This window comes from Trachypithecus francoisi, unplaced genomic scaffold (genome assembly GCF_009764315.1).
Source record: "Trachypithecus francoisi isolate TF-2019V2 unplaced genomic scaffold, Tfra_2.0 Lachesis_group18, whole genome shotgun sequence".
Classification (NCBI taxonomy): domain Eukaryota; kingdom Metazoa; phylum Chordata; class Mammalia; order Primates; family Cercopithecidae; genus Trachypithecus; species Trachypithecus francoisi.
In genome coordinates this window covers 73,368,700-73,392,068 of record NW_022681463.1, presented here as the reverse complement: position 1 = coordinate 73,392,068, position 23,369 = coordinate 73,368,700, and the positions used below count along the sequence as shown (strand labels likewise).

Genomic DNA, 23,369 nt, shown 5'->3' with positions numbered 1-23,369 from the left:
TGCATTTGCCTTATTTGAACATAGTTTGAACACTCAGCAGTCTATGAGTGGTTGAAGTATGGCCGCTGGGATTGTCCAACACTCAGCTCTTGTTACAGACACATACTCATAAGTTGGGTTTTCAATCTTGTCTACCTATTAAGTTAGGTTGCAGTTCATCCACTAGGACTCAAATATAGAAGTATGGAGTTCTTCTCAGGCCATATTTAGTTTGCTTTAACACCATGCTCGTGGATGTGAAGTGGCATCTCATTATAGCAAAACACCTACTTTTTTTTTTCTTTTTTTATACTTTAAGTTCTAGGGTACATGTGCATAACGTGCAGGTTTGTTACATATGTATACTTGTGCCATATTGGTGTGCTGCACCCATCAACTCGTCAGCACCCATCAACTCGTCATTTACATCAGGTACAACTCCCAGTGCAATCCCTCCCTCCTCCCCCCTCCCCATGATAGGCCCCGGTGTGTGATGTTCCCCTTCCCGAGTCCAAGTGATCTCATTGTTCAGTTCCCACCTATGAGTGAGAACATGCGGTGTTTGGTTTTCTCTTCTTGTGATAGTTTGCTAAGAATGATGGTTTCCAGCTGCATCCATGTCCCTACAAAGGACGCAAACTCATCCTTTTTTATGGCTGCATAGTATTCCATGGTGTATATGTGCCACATTTTCTTAATCCAGTCTGTCACTGATGGACATTTGGGTTGATTCCAAGTATTTGCTATTGTGAATAGTGCCGCAATAAACATACATGTGCATGTGTCTTTATAGCAGCATGATTTATGATCCTTTGGGTATATACCCAGTAATGGGATGGCTGGGTCATATGGTACATCTAGTTCTAGATCCTTGAGGAATTGCCATACTGTTTTCCTTAATGGTTGAACTAGTTTGCAATCCCACCAACAGTGTAAAAGTGTTCCTATTTCTCCACATCCTCTCCAGCACCTATTGTTTCCTGACTTTTTAATGATTGCCATTCTAACTGGGCAAAACACCTACTTTTAAATGGACTGATAAAATGATAGAATAATAGGGCTGGACAAGTTATCTATTCACAGGTAGTATGTGTAGTATTCCATTATATAAACATACTACAATTTATTTTTCCATTCTCCTTTCTAGGGATATTTGTGATGTTTCTAATTAGGGGCTTTTGTCAATAAAGCTACTATAAGAATTCATATACAAGTTTTACAAGTTTTTTAAGGCATATTTTTTTCATTTTTCTTGAGTAAACACCTAGGTGGAGAATTGTTTGAACATACAGTAGGTATATGCTAACTTTTTAGGAAACTCTCAAACTGTTTTTCCAAAGCAGTTGCACTATCTTATAATCTCCCCAGCAGTGCATGATCTTGACAGTTGTTTCATATCCTTAGCAACATTTGGTATTAATATTCATTGAAACTTTAATCATTCTGGGGTAAAAACATGTGAATAGTATCTCATTGTGGTTTTGATTTACATTTCCTTGGTGTTAAGGGTGTTATACATCTTTTCACGTGTTTATTGGTCATACTATGTCTTCTGTTAAGTTCTGTTCAAATCTTTAGCCCATTTTTAAAAAAATGACTGTATGACTTTATTATTGGCTGATAGGAATTCTTTCTTTATACATCCTGGATACAAGTCCTTTGTGCATATACATGTGTTGCAAATATTTTTACTTTTGTGATTTTCTCTTTTCATTTTCTTTTGTTGTTGTTGAAGTGGGGAGGTCTCACTTTGTTGCTGAGGCTGTACTGCAGCGGCATGATCACAGATCACTACAGCCTCGACCTCCTGGACTCAAGTGATCCTCCCACCTCAGCCTCCTGAGTAGCTAGGACCACAGGTGTGCGCCATCACACCTGACTAATTTTTTTATTTGTACAGACAAGATCTTACTGTATTACCCAGGCTGGTCTTCAACTCCTGGGCTCAAGACATTCTCCTGCCTTGGCCTCCCAAAGTACTGGGATTATAGGCATGAGCCACTGTGGCCAGCCCTTTTCATTTTCTTAATGGTGTCTTTCAAAGAGTAAAAGTTTCAAAGTTTGAGGTCTAACATGTGAATATTTTTCACTTATAGTTAGCGAAGTTTGTGTACCAAGAAATCTTTGCTAACCCAACATAATGAAGATATCCTCCTATAGTTTCTTCTGGAAGCTTTAGAGTTTTAACTTTCACATTTAGACCTATGATCCATTTCAGATGAATTTTTGTGTTTGTTGTGAGGTGGAGATACAGGTTCATTGTTTCCTCACCGATATCCAGTTGTTTCAGCACCACTTGTTGATAAGACTTTCCTTTCTTCATTGAATTGCCTTGAAAACTTGGTCAAATTGACAAAATAGGATTAATTTCTGAACTGTATTCTGTTCCATTGGTCTATTTATTCTTTTACCAATACTACAGTTACTTGATAAGTATAGCTTTTTAATAAATCTTAACATCAGGTAGATTAGGTCCTACAAATTTATTCTTCTTTTATAAGGTTGTTTTGGCTACTAGATGCTTTGCATTTTCATGTAAATTTTAAAATTAGCTTATCAATTCCTGGAAAAAATACTTGGTGGGATTTTTATAGAACAATGTTGAACCTATACATCATTCGAAGGAAAAGTTGACACTAATAATATTGTGTTTTCTAAACTATGAACATAGAATATCATTCCATTTATTTAGTATCTTTAATTTCTCAGCAATTTTTATATATTGTAGTTTTGCACATTTTTTCACAAAATTCATTAGCAAGTATTTTATGTCATTTAGTGTTAATGAATAAAGTTTTGTTTTATTCGTTTTACTTCCTCATTGTTTATTGCTACTACACAGAAACTACATAAACATGTAACTGATTTTTGTATTTTGACCTTTTATCGTATGAGCTTTCTAAATTCACTTACTGGTTCTACTAGTCTTTTCTATTCCTTAAGATTTTCTACATAAACAATTATGCTATCTGTGAATAATGACAGTTTTACTTTTTTCTTTCCAATCTTTATGCCTTGTATTTATTTTTTTCTTATAACATTGATTAGGACTTCCAGAATAATGATGCATAAAGGAAGTGATACCAGACATCTTTGCCTTGTTCCCAATCGTAGGGGAGAAAACATTCAACATTTCACCAGTAAGTATGATATGTCAGCTATAAGGCTGTTTTTTTAAAATAAATTCCCTTTATCAAGTTGACGAAGTTTCCTTCTATTCTTAATTTGCTGAGATGTTACTTTCAGAAAATTTGTTACTCTCAGAAAATTTGTTGAGAGTGTTGAATTTTGTCTAATGCTGTTTCTGAAACTATTACGTTGGTTATATCTTTTTTACTTCTGTCATTTTGTCACTACAGTAAATTACATCATTTGATTTTTGAAAGTTGAACCAGCCTTGTATTCTTAGGATAATCCCGCTTGGTTGTAATGTACTAGACTTTTACTATATTGCTAAATTTAATTTGCAAGTATTTTGTTAGAGACTTGCATCTATACTCATGAGGGACATTGGTCTGTGATTTCTTTTATAATAGGATTCCTGTTAATTTTTTTTCTTTTTGTATCAGGGTTATGTTCACCTCCTAAAATGAGTTGGGAGGAGTTTTCCCTTCTATTTTCTGAAATAGTCTGTTTAGATTGGGCATTATTTTTTCCTTAAATATATGATTAGAATTCACTAATGAAAATGTGTCCACTGGAGTCTTATTTATAGGAAGAGTTTTTAATTATTCATTCAATTTCATTGATTCCTACCTCACACCATTCATAAAGCTTAATTTGAAATGGATCATAAGGCTAAACATGGATGCAATTTTCTCTTGTGTTATATATAGTATGTTTTTTTTTCCAAGGAATTTGTCTGTTTGTCAAATTGGCATAAAGTTTTTCATAATAGGCCTGCATCACCCTTTTAAGTCTACAGAACCTGGAGTAATGTCCCTACTAATCTCTCTCTTTTCTTGATCAGTATTGCTATGGGTTTCTCAATTTTATTACTCTTTTCAACTTTTGACTTTGTTGATTTTTTTCTCATTTTTCTATTTTCTATTTCATTGATTTCTGTTATTTATCATTTAATTCCTTCTATTTACTTTTTGCTAAATATATTTTTCTAGTCTGTGATGGTAGAAGCTTAGGTAATTGATTTCAAATCTTTTTCTCTTTTCTATTATAGGCATTAAAAACTTAATTTTCCTGTAAACACTGCTTTAGCTTCACCCCATAATTTTCCATATGTTGTGTTTTCATTATCCTTCAATTTCAAATATATTCTAATTTTTCTTGTGATTTCTTCTTTGACTCATGGGTTATTTAGAAGTATAATGCTCAATTTCCAAAAGCTTATATATTTTCTAGCTATCTCACTGTTATTGATTTCTAATGGAATTCTGCTGTGATAATAGAATTTCAACTTTGAAATATGTAATCTAGTATATTGTGTGTCTTGGTGAATGTTTCATGTACACTTAAAGTGTAATCAGTAGTTGTTATGTGCAGCGCTTTATAAATGTTAATTAAGTTGATGGATAAGTTCTTCCAATCTTCTATATGTTTACTGATATTCTGTATTGTACTATCAATTACTCAAAAAAGTTAAGATCTCTGATATGACTATACGTGTCTCTTTTTTTTCTTTGGTTCTGTTTGTTTTTGCTCATGTATTTTGAAGCTCCATTATGTAAATATACATGGAGAATTGTTATTCCTTCTTGGTGAATTGACTGACCCTGTTTAACTTGGTTAGTAGTTCTTATCTTGAAATCTACTTGATATTAGCACAGTTACACCAGCTTTTTAAAGACTGATGTATTCATAGTTTATCTTTTTCCTTTTTTTAACTTTCAAACTAAGTGTGGCTTTATATTAGAAGTGCATCTCTTGTGAAGAGGTTATGCTTGCCACTTGATTTTATTCAGTCTAATAATTTTTCCCCTTTTAATTGGAATGCTTAGTTCATTTACATTTAATGCAACTAATGATATTTTGGGGTTAAAATCTACCATCATAATGTTTGTCATCTATTAATCCCTTTTGTCCTTTTACTTTCTTCATTTTCTGTCTTCTTTTGGGTTAATTGAGTATTTTTTGTTGTTTCATTTTATTTCTTCCTTTGTCCTTCTAGCTATGCCTATACCTTTATATATTTTTTTAAGTTGCTCTAGGAATTTTAATATATTCTCTTAACTTATCACAATCTGTCTTCAATTAACATATCAGTACATGTAAAACTATAAGAACCTTACAACAAAAGGCTATTCTTGATATCTCTTACTCTACATCTTATAAAACCCAAAATCCATTATTGTTTTGTATTTAAAGTGTCAAATGACTTTTGAATTACTCAAAAAAAAAAAAAGACTCATCTTTTTATCTATATATTTTCCATTTCTAGTCCTTCCCAGTATCATTTCCTTTCAGCTTTAAAAACTTCCTTTAAGCTGGGCATAGTGGCTCATGCCTTAATCCCAGCACTTTGGGAGGCTGAGGTGGGCAGACCACCTGAAGTCAGGAATGCGAGACCAGCCTGGTCAGCATGGTGAAACCTCATCTCTACTAAAAATACAAAAAATTAGCAGGGCATGGCAGTGCATGCCTATAGTCCCAGATACTGGGGAGGCTGAGGCAGGAGAATTGCTGGAGCCTCGGAGGCAGAGGCTGCAGTGAGCCGAGATCGTGCCACTACACTCCAGTCTGGGCAGGGGCTAGACTCCAACTCTAAAAATAAAACAAAGCAAAACTTTCTTTAGCATTTTTTATAGTGTAAGTCTATTGGAAACAAAGTCCACCAACTGTTGTTTATCAATACATTCTAAAAATTCAACTTATTTTTTCAGTACTAAGATTTCCATTTGGTTGTTTTATGTGATTAAAGTCCTCTCTCTTTACCCACAATATCAATCATTATACACTTCTTTTAATTATAAAATGAAAAGGATGTTTGTATATCCACTATAAACATCCTGTAGAATGTGTAACATACTTATAGTTTTCTAGTCCTTGTCTAACAACTTCTGAGTCAACTGTTGCTATTTTTATTGGTTGATTCTACTTTTAGCTATGGATAATATTTTTCTTTTTCTTTCTTTCCTTTTTTTTTTTTTTGAGATGGAGTTTCACTATTGTTGCCCAGGCTGGAGTGCAATGGCACCATCTCAGCTCACTGCAACCTCCGCCTCCCAGGTTCAAGCAATTCTCCAGCCTCAGCCTCCTGAATAGCTGGGATTACAGGCACCCACCACCACGCCCGGCTAATTTTTGTATTTTTAGTAGAGACGGGGTTTCAACACATTGGCCAGGCTGGGCTCAAACTCCTGACCTCCAGTGATCTGCCCACCTTGGACTCCCAAAGTGCTGGGTTTACAGGCATGAGCCACCATGCCCGGCCAATATTTTTCTTTTTCCTCACATTGAGTAATGTTTTATTACTAACCATTGTGCACATGTTGGAAACTATGAATTTTATTACTTTCCTCTGGAAAGTGTTTTGTTCTGTCAGTTAAATTACTGGTGGATCATCTTGAACTTGTGAGACTTTGTTTTATATTTTAAGTTAGAGTACACCTATTTCAATTTTGTCCTTAGATCTAGGTCTTGCCTTTAGTCCAGCTTTGTTTTAGTTTTTAGTTATAGATGTGGTCTTTACTCCTAAAGTTTGGCAGTTGTGGGAATTGGGCAGCTGCTACAGTGGACAGATGTTGAAATCTCTACTCAGCTTATAAGCATTCTAATTGTTTCCCAGCTGTGCTCCTTGGAATTTTATCCCTTGTGTGTGCAGTTTAAGTTACAGCCAAGTTTTTGAGGGGAGCTAATTTGCAAATTTGGGGCTTCCAATAAGGAAAAATTCAACATTTACTCAACCAACCTCATGAAGGAGTAAGAATCCATAAAACAGTATAAAATTATTTCAACTATAAGATATTATTACTATTAGTTGTGTTCATAGTTATTAAGAGAACGTATTATGTAACAGAAAGAGCACAGATTTTATCTCATGACCCAGTAATTCTACTTCTTGGTGCAAAGGTTTTGTTTATTATGTTTGCTACAACATTACTTTTAATATTGAAAAAACTGGAAACCACTTAAATGTTCACCAGTTGTAGCATGGCTAAATAAATTAAAGTATGGCCAAACTGTGGGATATTTTGCAGCAGTTAAAAATAATTAGCAGGCCAATTTGCACCATGGAAAATCTACAAGACAGATTGTTGAATAAGTAAATTAGTTGCAAAATGATACATATACTACATTTACATAATATTCTTCCACCCACAGGGGTTTGTGTTTGTGTGCACCATTAATAAGAGGTGTGTACCATTAATAAGAGGTGAGAGTAATGAGAGAACAACATGCCAGAAGGTGGTATAAAAGGAACTATAGCCTTTCTTCTAACATTTCAATCTTTTTTAAGGAGAATGTATTCCTAGAAACAAAAGCTATATTTAAAAAAGAAGTGGGAAAATAGAGTCCAACAGGTTTGGATTCATATCCTACTTTGTCATTTATCATTATCTATACAACCTTGTGCAAGTTATTTAAATTTTCTAAAATTTTGTAAGACATATTATTATGGGGAATTTAAATAGGACAGCCTATAGAAAGTGCTTCAAAAATACCAGGCATTCAATAAATAATAATAGATTTAATAACATTGGACATTTCTTCTTATACTTTCTACAAAAGAGAATAATTAGTTACTATCTTATCTTTGTATCTACCTGAATAGTTCTTATTTGGCCTTCAGATCAGCTTTTTCCCCTTTGCTTCTCTGGGTTTTTCTTTTTCCTTTGTTGAGACAGAGTCTTGCTCTGTTGCCTAGGCTGGAGTGTAGTGACACGATCTCAGCTCATTGCAACCTCTTCCTCCCAGTCTCAACCAATCCTCCCACCTCAGCCTCCTGAGTAGCTGGAAATACAGGCACACACCACCATGCCCAGCTAATTTTTGTATTTTTAGTAGAGACAGTGTTTTGCCATGTTGTCCAGGCTGGTCTCAAACTCTTGGGCTCAAGTGATCCACCCACCTGGGCCTCCCAAAGTGCTGGGATTACAGGTATAAGCCACTGTGCCCAGGCTCTGGGTTTTTCTCATAGGACTGGCTTTCTAGTTGTGTAATCATTTCTGTTGCTGACCTCAATAAATGAATACATTTGTTAATTATATAGTTGTGTATTACTGCTTTACACAATGTCTGTTATCCCAAAGCATTGCTTGCAACATTCATCATTTGCTAAAAACTTCTCAACTGCTCCAGTATCCTTTGTCTGAAAACTCTTGGATTTGGAAATAACACTTTTTTTTTTTAACCTTTAACTAGAAACCACTGATTGTTGCTTAAATGTGCTATATTCGAAGCTTTGTGTTTGCATGCCTTGTATTTTGCTTCCCCAATTTTTTTTGTCAATGACTCATAGCTCATCTTTTTTCTCCACTCTATCTTTAGTTCCTTTCTTCCAAAATATATGAAGACAGACAATAGATATTGGGGGGGAAGGACATTTTGGGAACAAATATTTGAAAAGGCTTTTTTCATTCAGATATGGCCTAAAAATACTGAAAGCATTTATTTGACAGGAAAACATTGATATTAAAAAACCATTTTTTATTTTTATGAACCAAAAAATGTAAAAGCAAGATTAATATGAGAACTAAAATATGTGAAGCACAATATTTAAAAGAATTAGGACAAAATAATGCTGTACTCCAGGCAAAAGATGATTCTTGAACTCTAACAAGGCCATGGCTGAAGATATTCAGAAGGGATAGAAAAAAGACTCCAAAAAAGAAATAATAAAAATCTTCTGGTATTTGAATTCATCTTCTTTAAAAACAGGTTGTTTTGAGAAGAAGGTTACTCATATTAATGACCAATTCTCATCATGGAATAAATAAAATTATTGACACAAATGCAACATTTTAAAGACAATGGTCTGACTATATTTGTCCTTCGGTTTCATAATTTGTTGTGGAGAATCTTCAAGTTCTTAAATTTTCATTTTTTTAAGCTGAATTGGGGACAACTTTTAAATGAATTAAAAGTAATAGAATTAAAATGAAAAAGTTCAAAAGAATCTTAACAGAGGTGTCCCTATTATAAAAACTTAAAAAGTTTATTAAATTTCATGACAAGAAGTTTTATGATGGAAACATCAAAAAACAGAAGTCTTAACCTTAGTAACATTTCCTCTAAATCTAACATTAGTGACCACTTACATGATCCTTTACCAATTTATACTACTGCTGGCAAGATGAAGTTGATACACTTCAGTTACCTATTCTTCCTGATAAGTAGAACTAAAAGCCCTGGACATTGTATATAAAACAAACGTCAGAAGCTCCTGAAAGTTGGAGAGAAGAAGGCAAACTGTCTAGGGAACATCAAGACCCAAGTAAGGTCATGGGCTTTCTTTTTTCCTCATATATACCAGAGAGGATTCTAGAGAAGATAGCAATCTGGAAATGCCAAGAAGTACAGACAAAAAGCCCTAAGAAAAATTTGCTCCATCTAGTCAAAAGATAAGGAAAATAGCAGCTTAGTGAGACAGAAAACTTGTAGGCAGTAACTGTTTTACTAAAGTCAAACACCACAGAAAAAACTATGGCCCCTCCAACACTCATGCCAGCAAGAGCTGGGTGGAAAGCCTAAACTTCTACCATTGCAAGGCTGTAATGAAGTGCCTAATCCCCCTGCTGGTGCACTCTCAGGGAAAGCTAACTAAAGAGCCAGGAGTTTTAACTGTGGAGTCAGGAGTTTTAATCCTCTCTAAGCAGCAAGAAACCATACACTGTGGTGTCGCTGGAGCCCATTTGAGGATCCTGGACTTCTCCGCCCATCAAGGAGTAATATTCTTCTCCTCCCTGATGTAATATCAAAGGAGGTCTAGTAGAGAGTCAGGACTCTCACCAGTACTCAGTAGTAACCAGGCCATGTCCTTGCAGTGTCACTGGAGGCCATGTTAGGAGTAGTAGCAAGGATTCCTTTTCCCTCCAACCCAGAATGATATCAGCAGAGGCCTACAGAATAGCCTTTCCTCCTTCCATGGGAAACAATGGAGTCAGTGGAGACTGGTAGCAGAATCTAGACCCCAGTGGCCACCTGGGAATAGTGAAGATCCAGAGTCTTAAAGCATAATACCCAACATGTCCACATTTCAATAAAAAATGGCTCATAATACCAAAAAATAAGATCTCAAACTGAGCAAGAAATCACAACCAACATGCACCACACCAACATAACACAAAAGTTAAAATTATCTGACAAACATTTTAAAGCCTCTGTCATACAAATGCTTCAATAAACAATTACAAACATGCCTGGAAAAAATGTAAGAAATAATAGAAAGTCTGAGCAAAGGAATACGAGATATAAGAAAGACTCAAATGGAAACTTAAGAACTAAAAGGTACAATAACCAAAGTGAAGAGTTCAGTGGAATTCAAGAGTGGATGGGAGAACAGAAAAACTAATCAGTGACTGAAAAATAGAAAGCTAAAGTTACTCAATCTAAACAAAAGGGAGAAAATAGATTCAAAATAGAAATAAACAGAACCTCAGGGGCTTATGAGACTATAACAAAAGATGTCATATCTTTTGTTATGGAAGGAGAGGAGAAAGAAGGCACAGATTCAAGTAACTGATGGCTGAAAAATCCTAAATTTGGCAAAAGAGATAAAACTACAGAATTGAGAAGCTGAGAGAACTCCAAAAAGGATAAATGCAAAGAAATACATGCAAAAACATGTCATAGTAAAACTTCTGAAAACAGAAAAATGTTTTTTCCCCAATCCTGCCCATTCTGCAGACAGAAAATCTTGAAGACACCAATAAAGAAATACCTTACATATATAGGAAAACCAATTTGAATTACAGCAGATTTCGCACCAGAAATGACAGAGGCCAGAAGGAAGTGACATAACATTTTTCAACTGTGGAAAGAACTGTCAACCCAGAATTCTGTATCCAGCAAAAATAGCCTTTAGGAATGAAGGAGAAATCAAGACATTCTTCCATGAAAAAAATAAAAGAATGTGTCACCAGCAGAGCTACCTTAAAAGAATGATTTTAGAAGTTGTATATAAAAAAGGAAATGACAGAAGAAGAAATCATAGAATGTCAGGAAGAAAGAACATAATAAAGCAAAAATGTGAGTAAATACAATAGAGAGATAGAGAGGTCATAGCTAAAAAGTACAAGATTATTTGTGAGGTGATGAAAATTTCTAAATTTAACTTTGGTGAAGGTCGCACATATCTGATTATATCAGAAGTCTCTGAATTATATGCTTTAAATGGTAAATTGGACACAGATCTGTGCCTGCTAGCACCCTGCTCCTGAGCCAACACCACCACCAGTGAGACCAAACACACAGCCATCAGCAGGGGCCCCCGTCTCCCCGCAGCTACACTGTCTCTGCCACTGTAGTGAATGCCCGCAGGGAGGCAAGCACCCCAGGACTCATGAGCACTCTGCTGCAGCCGATGAGTTGCACCCCACTGCACTGCTACTACTGCTGCTGCTGGCATGCACAAACAAGAATGGATCCTGCTATCACTGCACTACTGACCACTTTGGCTGACATAACCCATCCGAGTATAGTGACCAGTAGTCTGGGAGTACCTTGGCGCCCCCAGCACAGTGGATTCCTAACCTCGAGGGGCCAGAGAACAAAATTGGGGCCTGATACAAGTCCCCCAGAGTTAGAGCACACAGTCCAGGAGTTGGGAGCAGAGCGTTGGCCCTTAAAATCTTCCAGAAATGAAGCTAGTCAGATGAATCCACCTAATATAACAATCAAACCCTCAAGATCATCAAATAGGATAAAAGAAAAAAAAAAACCATCCAAAGGTCAGCAGCTCAAAGATTGAAGGAGCATAAGCCCATAAAGATGAGGAAGAACCAGCACAAAAACCCTGATAACCCCAAAAGCCAAAGTGCCTTCTTTCTTCCAAATGACCACATCACCTCCCCAGCAATGATTCTGAACTGGGCTGAAATGGCTTAAATGACAGAAATAGAATTCAGAGTATGGGAAGGATCATTAAGCTACAGAAGTATGTTAAAACCTAGTCCAAGGAAGTCAAGAATCATGATAAAACAATGCAGGAGCTGACAGACAAAATAGCCAGTATAGAAAAGAACCTAAGTGACCTGACAGAGCTGAAAAACACACTACAAGAATTTCATAATGCTATCACAAATATTAATAGCAGAATAGACCAAGCAGAAGAAGGAATCTCTGAGATTGAAGACTGGCTTTCTAAAATAAGACAGTCAGACAAGAATAAAGAAAAAAATAACGAAAAGGAATGAACAAAACCTCTGAGAAATGTTTAATTATGTAAAGAGACCAAGTCTATGACTCATTAGAGTCCTTGAAAGAGATGGGGAGAATGGAACCAATTTGGAAAACATATTTCAGGATATAATTTATGAGAACTTCTCTGACCTACCTAGAGAGGCCAACATTCAAATTCAGGAAGTGCAGAGAACCTCAGTAAGACGCTTCACAAGAAGATCATCCCCAAGACATATAATTTTCAGATTCTCCAAGGTTGAAATGAAAGAAAAAAATGTTAAAGACAGCTAGTGAGAAAGGTCAGATCACCTACAAAGGGATAACCGTCAGACTAACAGTGGACCTCTCAGCAGAAACCTTACAAGCAGAAGAGACTGGGGACCAATATTCAAAACTTTTACAGAAAAGAAATTCCAACCCAGAATTTCATATCCAGTCAAACTAAGCTTTATAAGCGAAGGAGAAATAAGATCCTTTTCAGATAAGCAAATGCTGAGGGAGTTCGTTACCACAAGACCTCCCTTACAAGAGCTCCTGAGGAAAGCACTAAGTATGGAAATGAAACACCAGAGTCAGCCACCACAAAAACACACTGAAGTACACAGACTAGTTACACTATAAGGCAACCACATAAACAAGTCTGCAAAATAACCAGTTACCATCATGATGACAGGATCAAATCTACGCATATCAATACTAACCTTGAATGTAAATGGGCTAAATGCCCCAGTTAAAAGGGACAGAGTGGCAAGCTGGATAAAGAACTAAGATCCATTGGTATGGTGTCTTCAAGAGACCCATCTCACATGCAGTGACACACACAGACTCAAAATAAAGGGATAGAAGAAAATCCACTAAGCGAATGGAAAAACAGAAAAAAAAATCAGGTGTTGCAATCCTAGTTTCACACAAAACAGACTTTAAAACAGCAAAGATTTAAAAAGACAAAGAAAGGCATTACATAATGGTAAAGGATTCAATTTAACAATAAGACCTTACTATCTTAAATATATATGCACCCAACACTGGAACACCCAGATTCATAAAGTAAGTTCTTAGAGACCTTCAAAGAGACTTAGACTCCCACACAATAATGGTGGGAGATTCTAACACCGCACTGAAAATATTAGATCATCAAGAGAGAAAATAAATAAAGATATTCAGGACCTGAACTCAACATAGGATCAAAAGAATCTGACAGACATCTACAGAACTCTCCATTCCAAAACAGCAGAATATACATTATTCTCATCGCCACATGGCACATATTCTAAAATCAATCACATAATCAGAAATAAAACACTCCACAGCAAACGTGAAATAACTGAATTCATAACAATCTCTTGGACCACAGCACAATCAAATTAGAAATGAAGACTAAGAAATTCACCCAAAACCATACAATTACATGGAAATTCAAAACTGAATAACCTGCTCCTGAACAATTTTTGAGTAAATTATGAAATTAAGGCAGAAATCAAGAAGTTATTTGAAACTAATGAGAACAAAGATACCAGAATCTCTGGGACACAGCTAAGGGCAGTATTAAAAGGGAAATTTATAGCACTAAATGCCCACATCAAAAAGTTAGAAAGATCTCAATTTAACAACCTAACATCATGACTAAAAGAACTAGAGAACCAAAAGAAAACCAAGCCCAAAGCTAGTAGAAGATAATAACCAAAATCAGAGCTGAAGGAGACTGAGACCAAAAAACCCTTCAAAAAGATCAGTGAATCTAAGAGCTGGTTTTTTGAAAAAATTAATAAAATGGATAAACGGTTAGCTAGACTAATAAAGAAGAAAATAGAGAAGATCAAAATGAACCTAATCAGAAATGAGAAGGTGGATATTACCACTGACCCCAGAGAAAGACAAATAACCATCAGATAATATTGTGAACAACCCTACACACATAAACTAGGAAATCTAGAAGAAATGGATAAATTCCTAGACACATACACCCTCCCAAGACTGAACCAGGAAGAAATCGAATCCCTGAATAGACCAATAACAAGCTCTGGAATTAATTCAGTAATAAATAGCCTACTAACTGAAAAAAGCCCAGTACCAGATAGGTTCACAGCTGAATTCTACCAGATGTACAAAGAAGAGCTGGTACCATTCCTGCCAAAACCATTCCCAAAAATTGAGGAGGAGGGACTCCTCCCTAACTCATTCTATGAGGCCAAACTCATCCTGATACCAAAACCTGAAAGAGACATAACAAAAAGGAAACTTCAGGCCAATAACCTTGATGAACATCAATGCAAAAATTCTCAACAAAATACTGTCAAACTGAATCCAGAAGCACATCAAAAAGCTTGTCCATCACCACCAAGTAGGTGTTGTACCTGGGATGCAAGTTTGGTTCAACATATGCAAATCAATAAATATGATTCATCATATAAACAGAACTGAAGACAAACACAACATGAATTATCTCAATAGATGCAGAAAAGGCTGTCAATACAATTTAACAACCATTCATGTTAAAAACTCTCAATAAACTAAGTATTGAAGGAACATACCTGAAAATAGTAAGAGCCATCTATGACAAATCCACAGCCAACATCATACTCCATGGGCAAAACCCAGAGGCATTCTTCTTGAAAACCAGCAAAAGACAAGGATCCCCTCTCTCACTACTCTTACTTGACATAGTATTGGAAGTCCTGGGCAGAGCAATCAGGCAAGAGAAAGAAATAAAACATATACAAACAAGAAGAGAGGAAGTCAAACTAGCCCTGTTTGCAGACGACATGATGCTATATCTAGAAAACCCAACAGTCCTGGCCCAAAAGCTTCTTAAGCTGATAAACAACTTCAGCAAAGTCTCAGGATACAAAATCAATATGCAAAAATCACTAGCACTCCTATATAACACCAATCAAGCTGAGAGCCCCATTCACAATTGCCCCCTCCCCACAACACACACCCCTAGGAATACAGCTAACGAGGGAGGTAAAAGATCTTTACAAGTAGAACTATAAAATACTGCTCAAATAAATCAGAGATGACAAACAAATGGAAAAACATTCCATGCTCATGGATAGGAAGAATCAGTATCATTAAAATGGCCATACTATCCAAAGCAATGTATAGATTTGATGCTATTCCTATTAAACTACCAATGACATTCTTCACATGGCTAGAAAAAACTATTTTTAAATTCCTATGGAACCAAAAGGGAGTCCAAATAGCCAAGGCAATTCTAAGCCAAAAGAACAAAGCTGGAGGCATCATGCTACCTGACTTCAAACTATAATACAGGACTACAGTAACCAAAACAGCATGGTACTAGTACAAAAACAGACACATAGACCAATGGAACAGAATAGATAACCCAGAAATAAGACCATGCATCTAGTACTATCTGATCTTTGACAAAGCTGACAAAAACAAGCACTGAGGAAGACTCCCTATTCAACAAATGGTGCTGAGATTACTGGTTAGCCATGTGCAGAAGATTGAAGCTGTACCCCTCCCTTACACCATACACAAAAATTAACACAAGATGGGTTAAAGACTTAAATATGAAACCCAAACTATAAAAAATCCTAGAAGACAACCTAGGCAATACCATTCTGGACATAGGAGTGGGCAAATATTTCATGATGAAGATGCCAAAAGCAATTGCAACAAAAGCAAAAGTTCACAAATGGGATCTAATTAAACTAAAGAGCTTCTGCATACCAAAATAAACTATCAACAGAGAAAACAGAAAACCTACACAATGAGAGAAAATTTTTGCAAACTATGCATCTGACAAAGGTCTAATATCCAGCATTTATAAGCTTAAACAAATTTACAAGAAAATATCAAACAACCCCATTAAAAAGTGGACAAAGGAAATAAACAGATGCTTTTCAAAAGAAGACATACATGTGGACAACAATCATATAAAAAAATGTTCAGCATCATGAATCATTAGGGAAATGTAAATCAAAACTACAATGAGATACCATCATCACTATTATCAAAAAGTTAAAACAAACAAACAAACAAAAAAAACCCCATGCTAACAAGGTTGCAGAGAAAAAGAACACTAATACACTGTTGGTGGGAGTATAAATTAGTTCAACTATTGTGGAAGACAGTGTGGCAATTCCTCAGACTTAAAAACAGAATACCATTCGACCCAGCAATCCCATTACTGATTATATACCCAAAGGAATATAAATCATTGTATCATAAAGACACATATATGTGTAAGTGCATTGCAGCAATATTCACAATAGCAAAGACATGGAATCAACCTAAATGCCCATCAATGGTAGTCTGGATAAAGAAAATGTGGTACATATACACCATGAAATACTATGCAGCCATAAAAAGGAATGAGATTATGTCCTTTGCAGGAACATGAATGGAGCTGGAGGCCACTATCCTAAGTGAATTAATACAAGAATAGAAAACCAAATACTGGATGTTCTCACTTATAAGTGGGAGCTAAATGATGAGAACACATGGACACACAGAGGGAAACAACACACACAGGAGCCTATCAGAAATAACACACACAGGAGGGTGAGAGGAGGGAAAGGATCAGGAAAAATAACTAATGGGTACTAGGCTTAATACCTGGGTATTGAAATAATCTGTGCAACAAACTATGACAGAAATTTACCTATATAACAAACCTGCACATGTACCTCTGAACTTAAAAGTTAAATTAAGGTCAGGCGCGGTGGCTCACACCTGTAATCCCAGCACTTTGGGAGGGTGAGGTGGGCGGATCACGAGGTCAGGAGATCGAGACCATCCTGGCTAACATGGTGAAACCTCATCTCTACTAAAAATACAAAAAATTAGCGGGGCGTGGTGGTAGGTGCCTGTAGTCCCAGCTACTCGGGAGGCTGAGGCAGGGGAATGGCATGAACCTGAGAGGCGGAGCTTGCAGTGAGCGGAGATCACGCCACTGCACTCCAGCCAGGGTGATGGAGTGAGACTCCGTCTCAAAAAAAAAAGTTAAATAATAAAAAAAAAACTCTGAATAATTTGTTTTCATTTTTAAAACTTTGTTACAGGATATCTGACAAAAATTGGTGAACTGTATGGTATGTGAATTTTAGTGAAGCTGTTTATAAAAATCAGAATAGTGGTTATTTGATAAAAAGGGTAGAAGAGAACTTTCTGGACATGCTGGGAAAGTTCTATATCTTGATCTAGGTAATACCAACATAAATATATGTACATATTAGTCCAAATAAATCAAGCTATCCATTTATAATTTGTGTACTTACTCTTATGACAATTATACCTCAATAAAATATGTTACTGTAAAAACATTACAAGGTAATTTCACATTTCTTTCCAAAGTGCTTTTAGTAATTCACACTCACAAGAATACTGTATTAAAATTCCCATGCTCAACATCTTACCAACTGTAATACTGATAATCAGATGGGCTAAACATGGAACTTCGCTGTGGTTTTAATTATCAGTCTCTTATTGTTAATGAGGATGGTCATATTTTTCTTTATTTCTGATATTCATGTTTCAGAAAAATGGTCTTTTTATACCATTTGCCCAATGTTTCACTGATTTGACATTTTCTTATCTCTTTCTTATCACATACGTGTGTTATAATAATCTAGAATGGAGTCTTGTTCTTTCTCTTGTTATGGTGTATTCCCATAATCTGAAAACTTATGGCATAGTCAAAACTAAAGATATTTAACCACAGAATTTATGGAGTGTTTTTCTCTTTTAAAATAAATGCTTTTCTGAACAAATTGTTAAGTTTTCCTCCTATGTTGTACTCAGTACGCAGAAGTGTGTATGTGTGTGTGTGTGTGTGTGTGTGCATGCTCATGTGTGTATTATCAGGTAGAAATCCAGTTTTATTTCAACATTTTTCTTTATTTTTCCATAGAGGTAATCTATTTTGTTTTTACCATTCATGCATGCATAATTTCTGGATTCTTTTTTTATTAATACTTTTTTTTCTGGCCGGGCGTGGTGGCTCACACCTGTAAAATCAGCACTTTAGGAGACTGAGGCAGGTGGATCACCTGTTCAGGAGTTTGGGACCAGCCTGGTCAACATGGTGAAACCCCATCTCTACTAAAAATACAAAAATTAGCCAGGCGTGGTGGTACGTGCCTGTAATCCCAGTTACCTGGGAGGCTAAGACAGGAGAATCGCTGGAACCTGGGAGGCCAAGGCTGCAGTGAGCTGAGATCACACCACCGTACTCCAGTCTGGGCAACAGAGCAAGATCCCTTCTCAAAAATAAAGAAAAAATAATAATAATAAGTTTTTTTCTACTTTTATACCACTAATACACTGTCTTGCTATTTATTGCTTTATAATGAACCTTAATGTCTACAAGGGCAAAAAAAAATCATTATTTGTTTAGATTCCTAGTAAACTATAAGGTAAAATCATGATATTTTTTAATAGCGAATATGTAAAGATGAGGGTTTTTATCTTTAATTTCCTCAGATGCTTTGTATTGTGCCAAATTAGTCAAAAGCAAGTTGAATCATGCATATTTTTATTTTCCAAATTAATGTATTCAGGTGAAAATTATTTGCCCTTAATAGCATATTATTTTACATTTCTGTTCACCATTCACCTAAAGAATAATGACTATAGAAGTCCACAGGCGGCACCACAACACATTAAGAATTTAATTTACTCTGACTTTCAATTTTGCATGTTTTCAGTTTGTTTTATTAACTTGACTCTTGATAACTGCGAATATGAAGTCAGAGAGGTTTGGAAAAGACAATGCTTTCCATTGTGTTTTATTCTATTTTGAGAAGTCTCTGATGTCTAAGAATGGGCATCCTCTTTGACTACATAGCTGCTTTCTAGCCATTAATTGGGTATCATGTTCTTAGTGGAATGAGAACAACCTGGAAGAACCCTCGCCCAGATTTAAATAGGAGTGAATGCTTGCATTGTTTGAACACATTCACATATTTGAACATCTTTGAATGAGGCGGTTATCTCTAGTTATCTATTGATGATTCGTATTTACTAAATTTTATAGTTCTTGTTTTTCAGCTGTTTTGAGTATTGAGAGTAAACTATGGAAATATGAATATAGTGTAAGTTTAAAAAATGGTCCCATAAAACATTGAAATCTAGATAATTAAGACTTACCTCTATTTCTTTTCTTAATTTTTCATGTGTCTTTTTTTCTTCCTCAAGAAAACAAGTTTTTTCAATGATAGATTCTTTTACAGTTAAAATTTTATCCTTTAACTTTGTAATGTCTTCCTGTATGTTGACAACATTTGAAATATAGAAGTCAAAAAAGGATGATCAATATAAATCCAATATTTCAGTGTTTCTCTAATTTAAGAAAACTAGCCAAATCAAAATTTAGTTTTGATAAATAGCATTAGAATATTACTTCTATAGGTATACAAAAATAAAGAACTGTTACTTAAAGAAAATGTAAAGAAACCTTACATTTGAAACAGAACTAAAAACCAAATGAAATAAGACAAAAAGGAAAGTGGTACTTATGGTGGCAATTGCCCAACAACAGTGTAAAAGACACCTTTTAATTCTCTAGCAAGAAATGATCGATATTTTAAGTTTGTGTCTTCTATCATCTTTAAATAACAGAGAAATAGTAAGATGCTTAAGGTTCAATTATTAATTTAGATTGTTTGCATAACAGTGTTAAGTGTACTAAATTGATTTGAATTGGTCTGGATCCATTGGCATAGAAGCTAAGGCTTCAACATTTTTATGAATTACATTTTCTACAACAAATAGATTAGTTGTTTACTGTGATTTTATTTGACCATATATTTTTATAAATCCAGGGGATTTGTGGATGTTTCCTTTATGCATTTGAGCATCTAAGGTAGTTGTTATATAACACATGTACTTATTCCAAGTTTTTTTCAATTGTGACAATAGTTTCTGAATGTAATAGAACAGCTATGGGCATTTTATTAACTTCACAATAAATTTATCATTTAATGTATGTAGTTGCAAAAAAGGAGTAATAGAAAAAATAGTTTTACTAAGTAATTTTCCACACCTGTACTTGTGTTATTCGGTTCCCTCCTGGATTTTGAAGATCTTGCATAAGTTCTTCTTTCATTGTCTTTAATTTTTTAACAAAATCTCGTTTTTCATAGAGTTCGGTCATAAATGACCATTTGCTTTCTAATTCCCCCAAACTATTTTTATGTGCTTTTATTTTTGCATAATATGCATTATATTTTATCATGTGTTCCTCAAAATCTTCTTGGGCTGTTTCTATGTCAAATTTAAGCTTTACATTTTCTGAATGTAAGGATTTGATTTGAGTTTCCAGGCTATCACAATGGAGTTTGGTATTCTGTATGGCAGCATCTTGTTGATAAATTTGTCTTTCTGTTCCTTTAGTTTCTGCAGAGATAGCTGCTATTTGTTTTTCAAGCTCATGAAGTTCATTCTGTAATATATTTTAACATTATCATTATTAATTCAAAATTTTAAACATGAGAGGAAAATCAATGTTTTAATCCATATGAATATAGGAAAAATCACTCATAAAAATACATTTATCAGATATTAAAAAATTGATTAATAAAAGGAAACAATAGACACTACTTTATAATTTCAGAAGGAATCTCAGTTACATATTTTTTAATGTTCATCTAATTCTAAATATTAAAATCTCATGTTTTATCTTGACATTTTATATATGTAAGATACTTCATAATAATCTTACTAATTTATTTACAGGCATCAGAAGTACACACTCAGGAAAGACAATACGATAAAAAATGATAAAGCCCTGAGCTAACAATCAAAAGATCTAGGTCTAACACCCTTATTGCTATTTACTAGTTTGTATGATCATGCATAACAAACTTTGTTACCCCATTCAAACTACAGTTTCTCCATTTGTAAAATGAGTATAAAGATATTTACTTGGCCTCCCTGGGGCATTCTGCATTCCTAACTGCTGCCTTCTTTTTAAAGCCTAGTTTTCACACCACCAGTCTTTTCTGGTTCTCCTTAGAAATTTCTGAGAATTCCTTCTCAATCTCAACAGTTCCTTCAAATATAGGTCTTCATCATAATTTTCTCTTCTCACTCTCTATATATGCTCCTTGGGTAATTTCATCCAAATTTACATATTCAGCTACATATCTGCTGATGATTCACAGAATATAAGTGCTGAGTTCTACACCCAGCTGCCACTGGCCACCTCAAATTCACCATATCCAAAAACTGAATGAATCCTTTCTACAACTACAGCCAATTACTCCTTGTATCAATTATCTGTTGCCAGAACCACAAAACCTCAGTAGCATACAACAATACATAAGTATATACTGCTGACATGACTAGGAGCAGCTGAGGTTGGCTAGGTAGTTCATAAGCCTGGGAGAAGCAAGGGTTGGCTAGGTGGTTCTGCTGATCTTGGTTGAATCTGCCCAAGTGTCTGGGGATTGGCTGATTGTAAGATGATTTAAATTGGCTTTAACTGGGCTGACAGGGGTGTCTAGGCTTTGCTTTATATGTATCTTCTCCTCCAGTGGGCCAACCCAGGCATATAATGATAATAGTAGATGCGGAAGAGTGAAATTCAGTTATGGAAGAGTTTTTTAAAGCTTTTGTTTGAGCCACATCTGATAACATCCCAGCTAGTCACATAATCAAACCCAGAGTCAGGGGTGGAAGTGTGTCCATCCCTTATGGGAAAGCATTATAATACATGGCAAAGGGTACAGATAGACTAAGGGATGAAAAATTGGGACCAAAAATGCAAATTATCACCTCCTATGTTCCCCAACTTAGTTAATGGTAAGGTGAGAACCTCTGATTTTATAGCCAGTTGGTCCAAAGTATGGGTAGCCTGGGACTTGTGACTGGCACATGAAGCAGGGGCAGTCTTATGGGACTGAGCTCTTTATCTTCTGGGAGCTGATGCTAATTCCAGATAGATACAGTAGTCCCTCCTTATCTAGGGGGAATATGTTCCAAGACCTCCGTGGATGCCTGAAACCATGGACAGTACTGAACTCTATATATACTATTTTGTTTTCCTATACATACATACCTATGATAAAGTTTAACATATAAATTAGGCACAATAAGAGAATAATAACAACAGAATAATTATAATGATATACTATAACTTATGTGAATGTGGTCTCTCCTATCTTATTGTACTGTACTCAAATGGCAGCAGCTTCTTTATTGGCAGACTTGGTCTCTCCTTAATTTTTATATTTTTCAGTCCAAACCTATTTCTGAATCTGTGTGATCATCCCTTACTTGGTGTCACTTATTTCAGAAAATCCCTTGCTGAGGTCTTCATATAGACTTAGTGCCTTCTGGAGCAACATGTGGCTGTTATTTGGAACATGTTTTCTGTTCATGTCTTCTACCCAGAAACTTAATGTCTTTTTCATCTTAACTAAGCACTATTACATACTGTATCCATAACTTCTGCAGTTTGAGGTGCAACAGCAAAATTAACAGGAATTTCTTTTTCTCTTTTTTTTGGAGATGGAATCTCTGAGTCTTGTTCTGTTGCCCAGGCTGGACTGCAGTGGTGTGATCTCGGCTCACTGCAACCTCTGCCTCCCAGGTTCAAGTGATTGGCCAGCCTCAGCCTTCCAAGTAGCTAGGATTACAGGCGTGCACCACAATGCCTGGCTGTTTTGTATTTTTAGTAGAGACAGGGTTTCACCACATTGACCAGGCTGGTCTCGAATTCCCAACCTCAAGTTATCTATCTGCCTCGGCCTCCCAAAGTGCTGGGATTGCAGGAGTGAGCCACCACACCCAGCCAGGAATTTACTTTTCCTTCTTTACAACTTCACAGATGGATGATTTGTTCTTACCATAGATCTTAGCAACTTAGTGTATGATATTTTTCTTTCCTTTAAGTTGAGAACTTTCACCTTCTCACTTTAAGTACTTTACAGCTTCTCTTTGGCATATCTGAATTACCAGCATCACTACGCTGATACTTTGGGGCCATTAAGTAAAATAAGGTTTAGTTAAACATAAGCACTGTGATACTGCCACAATCAATCTGATAACTGAGACGACTACTAAGTGACTAAAGAATGGGTAGCTCATATGGCATAGACGTGCTGGACACAAGGATGACTCAC

General features: G+C 35.6%; 1 protein-coding gene across 7 annotated transcripts in view; it reads right to left on the bottom strand.

The window, feature by feature from the left end:
* Positions 1 to 23,369, bottom strand: part of CCDC122 (coiled-coil domain containing 122) — a 40,788-nt gene that overhangs the window by 3,315 nt on the left and 14,104 nt on the right. For 6 of the 7 annotated variants that reach the window (XM_033177008.1, XM_033177009.1, XM_033177011.1 and 3 more), the window contains 2 exons: positions 20,288 to 20,686; positions 19,393 to 19,509 (listed from right to left, as the gene is read on the bottom strand). In XM_033177008.1, the coding sequence (XP_033032899.1) occupies positions 19,393 to 19,509; positions 20,288 to 20,686 (516 nt within the window). Of the gene's footprint in view, positions 1 to 8,005; positions 8,114 to 19,392; positions 19,510 to 20,287; positions 20,687 to 23,369 lie in introns of all 7 variants that reach the window. The other variant, XR_004428868.1, reaches the window with a different exon arrangement.